The 12,065-nt window shown below is 42.2% G+C and overlaps 1 protein-coding gene across 1 annotated transcript in view; it reads right to left on the reverse strand.

Moving 5' to 3' along the window:
• The window catches only part of KCNU1 (potassium channel, subfamily U, member 1), a 144,474-nt gene extending 137,672 nt beyond the window's left edge, over nt 1-6,802 (reverse strand). Inside the window, 2 exon segments of the mRNA XM_010838791.1 lie at nt 2,844-2,960; nt 6,614-6,802. Coding sequence (XP_010837093.1) covers nt 2,844-2,960; nt 6,614-6,802 — 306 coding nt within the window.
• Between the last annotated feature and the right edge of the window lie 5,263 nt (nt 6,803-12,065).

Consider the following 12,065-nt stretch of genomic DNA (forward strand, 5'->3'; position numbering starts at 1 on the left):
GCAGCTTCTATCACCTTAACCAGTAGGTAAGGATTGGCCACATGATGCGAAGAGCTGACTCATTTGAAAAGACCCTGATGCTAGGAAAGATTGAGAGCAGGAGGAGAAGGGGACGACAGAGGATGAGATGGTTGGATGGCATCACCAACTCAATGGACATGAGTTTGGGTAAGCTCCGGGAGTTGGTGATGGCCAGGGAGGCCTGGCATGCTGCAGTCCATGGGGGCACAAAGAGTTGGACACAACTGAGTCATTAACACACACACACACACACACACACACGTATATCATGAAACAAACTAGTTTGCCTTTGACAGTTCCTTTATTTTCAAACTTTAGTGCCTCTTGAATTTCTAAAACATAATTAGACTGTGTCAACCCATGCTTCTTAAAAACTCCTCAATGACTCCCTGTTGCATCAGAATAAATCCTTCCATTTGAGCAACCTACGCATTGCAGGGCCCTCCCATCTCTACTCAGACCTCACTGTTCTCCTACCTCCTGGCCTCTGACACAGGAACCCCATTTGGCATTTACCGTAATTTGAGCCCTTACTTCCACAAGTCTCTTCTCTCAAACAGGAAACTTGTTCCTTCTGCTCTTTAATCTCTTTATTCTTCTGATTCTTCAGGTATCAGCTCAAATCTTACCTTTTCAGAGATTTCCTCTCAGATCACTGCATCTAATGTGGTCTAACTCCAAAACCACCAAAATTCTCAAACATACCCCTCATCATTCTCTCACTGGTAACCATCTGAATTTATCCTTTCTGTTTATGTACATATTTATCATTTCTACCTCCACGAGAATTTCAGTCCCATAAGTGTAAGACTCTTGCCTGCATTTTTCACCATGTCTAGAATATATGCTTCGCATGTAGTTGCAAACAATAAATATTTGTGGAAAGAAGGAAGAAAGGAAATTACAAAGGAAGGGTGGGTGGAAGGAAGGAGCCATTCCCCGCCCCCCATCCTTTCATACACACTTGCTTGGAACCCTCACAGAGACTCTCAATTCTGTCTTTCAGTGCCAGACTATTCTGCTTCCTGTTTTCCAACTATTTAATCATAACCCATGTCAGATCAAAAGAACAATTTTTCCGTCATTAAAGAAGTACTATATATTGGCATGTACTCAACACTTACTCCTTGCCACCCACTCTGTATACGCAGTGCTTATATGGTAGATGGTGTAGAGTTCTCTTTTGCCTCACCCCAGTCACCTTGACTACTTTAGTTCCAACATTGTCCACATATAATCTAACATGATTTGAACACTTGAAGAGATCTAACCAACAAATCCGTGATAAAATTTTAAAAAAAGAACCAGAAAATCCTTCTTTAACAGGTCTTGGGGTTAAGGATTTCAAAAAAGAGACCAGAAAAAAAAGGAGAGGCACATTCTCAGATGATTCAGTATTCACTGCAGAGTTCATCAACGCAATTTTATTTATGTACTTTAAGTTTTAAAAGCTGTTAGATCTGAATTAAGTAACATTGAGTTTTCTAGAAAAGAACGATGTATGAATCACAAAAGATGATCGTTGTTGGTTCACATACATCTCCTTCCACTGTGTTACCACGTGATGGCAGCACACCCTCACATTATGGATTCTGATTTTGAATGTTTCAGATCAAACAATACTATTAAATGATTATCAGGGTGATATTCATTTACAGGGCGTCTGCTATTTCCAGACAATGGGATATAAACTTCCCCCCATCCCCCTGACATGGTCTTTTTTCTCTCAAGGAGCGCATGGAGCAGTGGGGGGAGACAGGCTTATGCACAGATAATTTTAAGAACAGTGGAAATGATAGAAACCTAGAGGTGGGAACTCTTAGCTTAATATGGTGGTTGCTGTTTAGTCGCTAAGTCGTGTCTGACTCTTTGTGACCCCTGGACTGCAGCCACCAGGCTCCTCTGTCCATAGGATTTTCCAGGCAAGAATACTGGAGTGGGTTGCCATTTCCTTCTCCAGGGGATCTTCCTGACCCAGGAATTGAACCCAGGTCTCCTGCACTGCAGGCAGAGTCTTTACCAAGAGAGCTAGGGAGATAAGGTAAAATTTCCCTGATGGGATGATGCCTGGATTGAATTTTAATGCATCAGAGTTTACCTGGGTGAAAATAGGAAGTAAATGATAAATATTCAGAGGCAAAAAAGACTAGCTTTTGAAAATTTACTTTTAATTGGAGGACAATAGCTATACAATGTTGTGTTGGTTTCTGCTGTACAACAACATTAATCAGCTATTAGCATACATACATCCCTCCCTCTTCAGCCTCCGTCCCAGCCACCCCTCCATCCCACCCCTCCTGGTCATCACAGAGCACTGAGCTGAACCCCTTGTGCTATACAGCAGCCTCCCACTAGCTATCTGTTTTACATATGGTAGTGTATATATGTCAACGCTGAAGAAAGGAAGCTGTTAGCATCAAAGGAGGGGGAAATACCTGTCCCTTACAGAGCAGAGAATCCACTACAAACCAACATTATTTGAGCATCAGCTATATGCCCGGCATCGATCTACATTACAAAGAGAACAAACCATCTACATACAAGGAGAACAGAATGCACACAACCTTTGCCCTAATAAAGTTTTTCTTCTGGGGGATAGACTGACAACAAATAGAAAACACAATGCCAAGTGAGTCTCTTCACTCCAAAGGAAAAAGCAAGCAGAAGCGTAAGTTGGAGACCACAGACGCAGGGAGACAGCTGTTGGGAGGTAGTGATGTTTTGGGAAAGGCCGCCAGGGAACAGCAGATGCCTTTACGTGGACCATGCATCACAGTCATGGCTAAAGTCTTTTAGCAAGTGGTCACTGGAAACGTACTCACCAATACCTGTCCCACCAAGGTCTGTGCCGAGAGCAGCATTTCTATACGATCACGAAAGTGGCTCTGGAAGGTGAGACTTCTTGAATGTTTACGTCTCATGTTACCTGAATTAAATTCCTAGAAGCAAGAGAAAGAAATGGAGAGTGAGCTGGGTCTCAGAAGAGGTCATGGGTTTCATGAGTGGTTGATGGCATCTCCTGCTGTGACATCAGCCAGAATCTCTCCACCTTGTCCCACCCCAGGAACCTTAAAGTCCCCTCTTCCATATTTCACGGATGAGTCTGACTCGGTTTGCATTTTACTGCTCTTCTGCAGTAGTTTCATTCCAACCCCTGCAGTCTTTGCCATGTTTGTCTCACATCCTTCACACTGACTCTGTCGTAATGATCAGGGTTGGGAGAAATGAGCTTCTTTCTGCCCTGGGAATAAGTGTCTTATCCTTTTCCATCAAGATACATGGACAAAGAACAAAGATTACACGTGGATTTCTAGGTGGTTACTTAAGTATCTGCTTTTTTTTTTTTTTTTTGAGCAAGAAAGAAGAGGAAAATGTTTAGGCATTTTATATTGATTTTAATTCCTTATCTGGTATCCTATCCTGTTGAAACTATGATCCTTCCTCACATTTATAAAATGCCTTTACTTATTATACAATCTTTGGGTTCCGCATCTGCGGATTCAACCAACATCAGATGGAAAATAGTTGGAAAAACAATTCTAGAAAGTTCCAGAAGACAAAGCTTGGATTTGCGGGGTTTTGGCCTCTAGTTACACAGCATTTACATTGTATTTGGTATTATAACTCATCTAGAAGTGATTTGAAGTGTACTGGAGACATGCCCAAGGAAGGTGCAAGTACTATGCCCTTTTATATAAGGGACTTGAGCACCCTCAGATTTTGGTATGGGGGGACGTCCTGCAACCAACCCGTGGCTGATACCAAGGGATGACTCTATTTGAAATTTATAATAATCTTATGAGGTAGACAAAGCAAGTCTGATTGAATCCATTTTATACTGAAGGAAACTAAGGTATCACAAAATTAAATAAGGAAACTGAGGTATAGCAAAATTAAATGACATACTCGTGGGCAGGCAATGAAAACAGGCTGGAGGCTGAATTAGCCTCTGGGTCTGTTAGTCTTGAACTAGTCCCCAGAAAGGCACACATGAATGGGCATTGACCTCACCATGTGGACTAAGACCTCTGAGTTTTAGAAAAGCTCATTTCATGTGGGGCTTTTGAAATGATATAATTTCTCTATCTATATTTTCTGAATGGTAAGAAGTTTCATTAAATGACTATTTGATAGAGTTCATATCTCCATCAACGATTGCCTCTAATGCCTATGACTCATCCTGTGCCTTCCTGGGAAGTTGTCTGGACATCGATTTTTTTTTTTAAAAGATATTCAATGGCATGAATGTGGAACACTCATGTGAATTCCATTATAAAACTGAGGTGCCTTCTGTGGGAAAACAAATTGGCCCTAAGATATAATAAAATTGTACATATGAATGTAGTAAATCTTTTAAAATGCACATTTAAGGAGAAAATTATGACTCTCCAAATAATTTTTTTAAAACAATTTTCCACAGTACCTAGCTTTGTGGCATTTTTGCATTAGGCCAACATTCCCAAAGGCTTAGAGAAAAATACAACACTCTCAATTCAATTAGATCTAACAAATTATTAAGAAGTCATTCAGTTGTTATCAAACTCTCTCCTCAGGATTTAAAAGAACAGCACAGTCTGTTGGTTGCTAAGACCCCACTGGTGAACATTTTGCAACATCTTCTTCCTATCTGAAATGAAAGGTACCTCTGGACTGGAAGGCAGACATAAATTATATCAAAAGAAAGACATGAAAAATACCGCAAATGTTTGTAGACAAATGGGTTCCCACATTTTTGTAAACCACAGAAAAACGAATATAATGGGGGAGAAGATACACTTCTGGAAGCAGAAATCTAAGGAGACTAAATAATTCTACCAATTCAGTTGTGCACTAAAAAAATAAAATAAAGATAGAAGGCAGGTTCACTATATCCACTACCCATTTGTGCTTCCCATTAGTGGCATTAAGCAATCAGAACCCAGGATTCTTCTCCCAGTTGTAATGCCACTGCTTGTTGTTTTTAATCTAGAAATAATTAGTAATAGCATTGGGGCTTCCCTGGGAACTCAGTGGTAAAGAATCTGCCTGCAATGCAGGAGACAGGCAAAACTCGGGTTCGATCTCTGGATGGGGAAGATCCCCTTGAGGAGGAAATGGCAACCCACTCCAGTGTTCCTGCCAGGAAAATCCCATGGACAGAGAAGTCTGGGTAGACTGCAAGTCCATAAGGTCACCAAGAGTTGAACACGACTGAGCACACAGCAAACTCATTTAGCAAAAAAAAAAAAAAAAATCTGTAAACTTCCATATTGGACACTTCTCAAAAGCAGACACCTGAATTTCATGTAATGACACTGCCAATGCCCTGAAAAAATTACCAAGTTATAAATTCTTTTATGTCAGTGTTTAGCATCAAGAGTCAGTGCTTCAAGGAACTGTTCAGGATTAATTGCAAAACACAATTGAAATGTGTTCTATTCTGGAAATCAGAGAAATGAAGCTGGGGGAAAATAACTGAGAGCATTCAACCACTGGTACTAGAATAGCCATTATGTAGCATTTGAGTGTTTCTATTCCTTTAAGCCAGCTTCCCTGATGGGGCCATGGTAAAGAATCTGCCTGTCAATGCAGGAGACAAGGGTTTGATCCCTGGGCTGGGAAGATCACTGGAGAAGGGAAGTGGCAACCTAACCTGGAATACTTGCTTGAAAAATCCCTATGGACAGAGGAGCCTAGCGGGCTATAGTCCATGGGGTTGCAAGGAGTTGGACACGGCTTAGTGGCTGAAGAAGAAGAACAACAGTCTCTTAAGCAGAGCTTTCCCTGGATAAGATACCTCTTTACCATCATCATTTTCCAGCTGTTATTCAGCAGCGCCCACCCTTGCAAAGCTTGTTTGGGCATAAAAAAGTGTCTCTGCATTTGCGGCTGGATGACCCGTGCCACGTGTGCATGGGTTTCTGTGGGTGCGTGTGTATAGTTCCTTGTGTTGTTTTAACATGTATGAAAGGCAGTGTATACTTCTGAGTACCTGAACCTCTTGCACAAATGATCCAGGAAAGTGAGATTGACCCCGGCGTCTCTTCTGCCTCCCTCATCGTACCTAACACGACTGTCATTTTAAAATTTGAAACAGAGGCACAGACATAGTGCTGTGGGTGCTCAGTCACCTGGCCATGTCCGACTCTTTGCGACCCCACAGCCTGCAGCCCCCCAGGCTCCTCTGTCCTTGAAATTCTCCAGGCCAGAATACTGCAGTGAGTAGCCATTCCTTCCTCCAGGGGAATCTTCCCAAACCAGGGATCGAACCCAGTTCTCCCGCATTGCAGTCAGATTCTTTACCTTCTGAGCTACCAGGGACTCAGTGTTAGTAGATGTTTTTTTCAAATTAGTGACCTCTGTTTCCAGAGCTAACATTCTGCATCATCCACATGAGGCATTGCTTCTCCCAGAGGTGGGAGAGGAGGCCAGGCCTTGTAGCTGTGCCCTTTGGAATGAAGGCCTGGGGTCCTGCCCCCTGAGCGGGGTGGACACCTTTCTAAGTCACTCCACCACAGCTCTTGGCCCAGGAAAACTGGGTGATGCCTTTGTGGTCTTCTAAACACAAACTCAAGCCAAACCTGTCTCTGATCTTTGTAACAGGGGAACTGACCAGGAAAATTCCCTTGCTCTTTTTCCATTTTTTAAAATTCCTCCCGATGAACCTGGATATGAATAAGATGAGGAATCCACAGAAGAAGATTACAATGGAGGAAAGAATAAACACTGCCTGGATCTCAGTTGTACAAGACAATTTCTCCATGCTTTCCTCAAGTTCATCCTTTGGCTTGGTTACAAACATCTTGAGACAGAACTGTCCGGCGGCCTCCTCTGTGATGTCATGATCACACGGTAACGATTCCAGGAATTAGAGTTCAGTGCGTCAGGGTCTTAACCTCCTCGTGCAGCAACAGTGAAGGGGTCTGGTAACCAGTGAGGTGCTGACTCACAGGATGCAACTGAATGAGCAGAACGTCCAGGACGTGGGTCTTTGGAAGACCGGGATTCTAGATGGGATGCTCTTACTGACTTTCTCCATGACCTTGAGAAAACTGCATCCTTCGTGGCCACGGTCAACCAGCCATCTATCTGGTTTGTGCAAGCAACTTTAGGAGAACTTTTTTTTTGAGTGAGATGACCTTGAACCACGCCTGAATCCACAGGCTGACTCTTCTCCTGAGTGATACCACAGTCTCAGTAACCTCAGAGGAACAGATGAGAGGAGGACTTCAAGATTTTTGTGTATCCTCTCAATCAGAAAGGCAGAGTACAGGAGTTGCAGGAGGCAACTTTGTGAGGGGGAACACTGGTTGGTTGCTTTTTAGCTCAGGAACCCATTCCCCCCATCCCTTCTTTTATGGGGCCCTCTCCTTTCTTGCTTTTATCCCTGCCCTGTCCCCAAACCCTTTGGTCCAGTAGAGGTAAAGTTCAAAATGAGAGCAATAGCTTTTATTTCCTCTGGTGTTTTCAAAGGTGTAAGAAATGTCATGCCTTTCAGTGTGCACGAGTAGTGGGCAAAATTTCAGTGCCCGGCAGAGGGGCTAGTTCCCCCCAATTATTGTGAAGATGAGTCATCTTCATGCTTTTGTCCTTTGGGGCCCTCCTTGACTCAGCTACCTGTAGCAAATGATAGCGATAGCTTTTCCTAGAAAGGCTGCCATGGGCAGATTGCCTTCTCTTCAGTTTACCTATGATTTTCACAAAAGGCTGTCATTAAGCTCGCTGGCTAGCAGAGGGCAGCATGATAAAGAACTCTGTTCTAGGAGTCCGAAGCTCTGAGCTCCAAACCCAGCCCTTCTGTTAAGTTACTATGTGGGATCTTCCAAGTCACTTAGTTTTTTATAGTCTTATTTTAAGATAATACAGACTTGATGCCATCTTTAAGAACTCCATAAGGTAGTGGGATCGTACTGTGAAAAGTAGTGCTTAGCTAGTAGAGTTCTTTTTATGAATGGCATTGATTCTAAAGAAAAGGAGGAAACAGGCAGATAAAGGAAGGAAGGGAAGCGGGAAGGAAAAGAGGGAGGGAGGGGAGAAGGAAGGAAGGAACAAAGATGGAAGGGTTTTGTTCCTATCACACACTCACACTATATGCCCATAGATACGTGGAAAATAAGATCACAGTTTCCAAGTCGGAGTTCATTCACATTGTTGACTTAGTCTGATTAAGCTGTCATCACCAATGATATTTTTCCACTTCCTGACGTTTATCGTTAAATATTGTCAAAGTATTACTGTCCTCTGAAAGAAGTGCTATCAGCCAAGTGTGTATATGCACAGGACATGGTGGTGGGGTGTGTGTGTGTACACAGTGGCATGGTGTGTTTCTGTGGGTATGTGCCTCCTAGCACGCAAGCAGATACTATATTCCAAGAACTGTAAGCATGATAGAGAATAAAAAAGACTAGTTCATCCCCTCCCAGGGGATCCAGTTGTCAAAGGAAAATAGTTACAGTTAGAAACTGGCCACATGTCCCTGGAAGAAGTCAAGTAAGTAGAAGGAGGACCCTCACCCAGCTGAGGCTTCCCAGATGTGCTCAGGAGGCTGTCTTGAGTATGCCGATTGTGTTTGAAGCTGGGGTCTGAAATGGGGGAAGCTACCTAGGCCCAGAGCCCCTGTGGGCTTGGGGGAGCTGGACAAACGCTGTGAGGCTGGGGGTCTCTCGTGAGTGAAGGTGGAAGGGAAATGGCACTTCTGCACAGGCTGGTTGGTTGGAAAGCAGTGGCCCAAGAGAAGGCTGGGGATGTCAAGAGGGAAACTTCGTGTTCCAGTTTTCGATTAAAAAAAAAAAAAAAAAATATATATATATATACACAAAAAACTTCATCTTGGGACTTCCATGGAGGTCCAGTGGTTAAGAATCCCACCCCAGGGCACAGGAGTTGAGTGCCTGGCCTGGGAAGAGCACCCCTGCTGCGGAGCAACTCAGCCGGTGCACCGCAGCTACTAGCCCACGGGGAAACGGCTGAAGGATTTTAAAGAAGAGAGTTAAGTGAGCGAATGCCGGTCATAAAAGGATGGTCCTGGCTTCCACGCAGAGAAAGCACTGGTCCAGAGAAGAGGTCAGTCCAGGCAAGATGCTGGGTTGAGACAAGTGGGCAGGGGTGAGTCAAGGCAGTCCAGGGAGTCAGGTCTGCAGGCGGGGATGAGGGCGTGACCACGTCCAGGCTGACCCCTCCCTTTGCCTGGTACTTCCGGGTGGTCCTGGGGGGACCTTTCATTGCTATGCCTTTAAGATTGCACTTAAGAAATGAAGACTCTGCTACTGATGAACTTTCTTTTTTTTTTTTAAGTTCAGATGAATTTTTTAACATGCCAGTGATTTCATTAGAAAAATAGCTTCACTTTGTACACATCTCTGTAATTTACCTCTGGGCACTCAAATATTCTGGAAAAATTATACTTTATAATGAGACTGAATAAATGTTTCATTTAAAAAATTTGCTCTCTTCAAGAAACATGCATCTGAGAAAGTAAGAACTTCATTTTTTAAGTGTACAGAGCAACACTCATGAATGCGTGTGTGCATGTGTGTGCCTATGCTTTTAATGCTTCTGAAAATAACAAATCATATTTCCATGTTATCTTTTAAGGGCCTAAAAGCATCCATCCCAGTTAATGATGCAACCCTCCCTTCCACTTTGACAAGCAGGGGTTTATTTCATACCCCCAGCTACACCCACAGCAATGGTCAAACACACTGGTCAAGACGTATTAGGCCTCAGTTCAGGCAGCTAGTCAATGACAAAACCAGGTCTAAAGTCAAAGATGAAGATGGTGTCACCTCCACAGGACACTCACTCCACAGAAGAAGCTGTTTCTGAGATAAGCATCTTTTTGCTGACTTAATACATCCATCACTTTGGAAATGCTACACTGTCTCTCAAGATGTTTCCGAGAAGCTGTTTTAGTCACCACATCTTTACCTTTCAACTTCTTCAATTTTCATTTTTGGTTTAATTCCTCTCTGTAAATTTGCATGGAATAGGCAAGATAGTAGATGGATCAATTTTAAGGAAAGCTTTCTTTTGAGGAAATACGATTTAATCCATATTCTATTTACATCTCTGAGCTATTGAAACCCACCCTTTAAAAAAGACATTGCACTTTTTCCCTTCACTCTGGTGTTCCCCATTTATTCTAAGTGGACAGAGCACAGAAGATGGTCCACTGTGGTAGGGATTTTAGCCCAACAGAATGCCCATTCTATTTTTGGTGAGCATATGTTTTTAGGAATTATTGGCTTTTTTATTATATATTTTATAAACAATGTACTTGTATTTAAAATCCAGACAGAAACTTCCAGTTTTGTTTTTTGTTGAATTAGTTGGTTTACTTCTGAAGTGGAAGTCTCGCCATGGGCTTCTAATGCACCTCCGATCCTAACCATTGCCTCAGTAAAGTGAGGAGGCTATTCTGGTGTTTGAGATTCTACCAGCTTTGACACATTATGAATCTTTAATTCTGTAAACCCAGATTAGTTCTCTAATTAGATTGTAAACATCTTTCCATATTCCACTCTCTGACCTCATTTCCCATATGGATTCTTTTTCAAAATGAACAAGAAACTCATACAATGCAATATCAAAGGAACCCAAACAACCCAATTAAAAATGAGCAGAGAATCTGAATAGATATTTTTTTCCAAAAAAAACTTACAGATGGCCAACAGACACATGAAAAGACGCTCAACATGACTAATCACCAGGAAAACGGCTATTTGATTAGAAAGGTGCTGTTTTGGGAGAGAGGCCATGTCTTCCTATCTCTCTGCTTGGTCTCCCATCAAAACCACAATGAGATACCACCTCACACCTGTCAGAATGGTTATCATCAAAAAGAAATTGCAAGGGACTTCCCAGGCAGTTCAGTGGTTAAGACTTCATCTTCCAATGCAGGGGGTACAGGTTCGATTCCTGGTTGGGGAGCTAAGATCCAATATGCCTCACAGTCAAAAAACCTAAACAGAAGATGGTCCACATAAAAATATCTTCAAAAAAAAAAAAAAAGAAAAAGAGAAATAGCAAGGATAAAACAAAACCCTCATGCACTGTTGGTGGGGATGCAGATTGGTTCGGTCATTATGGAAAACTGTATGGAGATTTCTCAAAAAATTGAAAATAGAACTATCATATGGTTCAGTGATTCCACTCCTCAGTATCGATCCAAAGAAAACACACTGTATCAAAAAGGTACATACAAGCTACATTCATTGCAGTATTATTTATGGTAGCCACAATATGGAAGCGACCTAAGTGCCCATCAGCAGATGAATGGATAAAGAGGAAGTGGTGAAGGAGATGAGAAATAGGCGAGGGACATTAAGAGATACAAACTTCCAGATGCAGAAAACAATAAATGAGCCACAGGTACAAAATGTACAAAATAAAAAAAATGAATAAGATGTAAGAAGCATCATTTCTGAGTGGTTTTTTTTTATTGAAAGGGTATCTCCTTTGATAAGTTAATTTGGAACACAATTGTATTTCTTTTCAGGTCTCAAGGAATTACTTTTCTTCATAGAGGAAATACAGTTACCTATGGGAGAAATATCAATAACCTCAGATATGCAGATGACACCACCCTTATGGCAGAAAGTGAAAGGAACTAAAAAGCCTCTTGATGAAAGTGAAAGTGGAGAGTGAAACAGTTGGCTGAAAGCACAACATTCAGAAAACGAAGATCATGGCATCTGGTCCCATCACTTCATGGCAAATAGATAGGGAAACAGTGGAAACAATGTCAGACTTTATTTTTCTGGGCTCCAAAATCACTGCAGATGGTGACTGCAGCCATGAAATTAAAAGACGTTTACTCTTTGGAAGGAAAGTTATGACCAACCTAGATAGCATATTCAAAAGCAGAGACATTACTTTGCCAACAAAGGTTCGTCTAGTCAAGGCTATGGTTTTTCCTGTGGTCATGTATGGATGTGAGAGTTGGACTGTGAAGAAGGTTGAGCACCGAAGAATTGATGCTTTTGAACTGTGGTGTTGGAGAAGACTCTTGAGAGTCCCTTGGACAGCAAGAAGATCCAACCAGTCAATCCTAAAGGAAATCAGCC

Source organism: Bison bison, unplaced genomic scaffold (genome assembly GCF_000754665.1).
Source record: "Bison bison bison isolate TAMUID 2011002044 unplaced genomic scaffold, Bison_UMD1.0 scf7180017864105, whole genome shotgun sequence".
NCBI classification, from domain to species: Eukaryota; Metazoa; Chordata; class Mammalia; order Artiodactyla; family Bovidae; genus Bison; species Bison bison.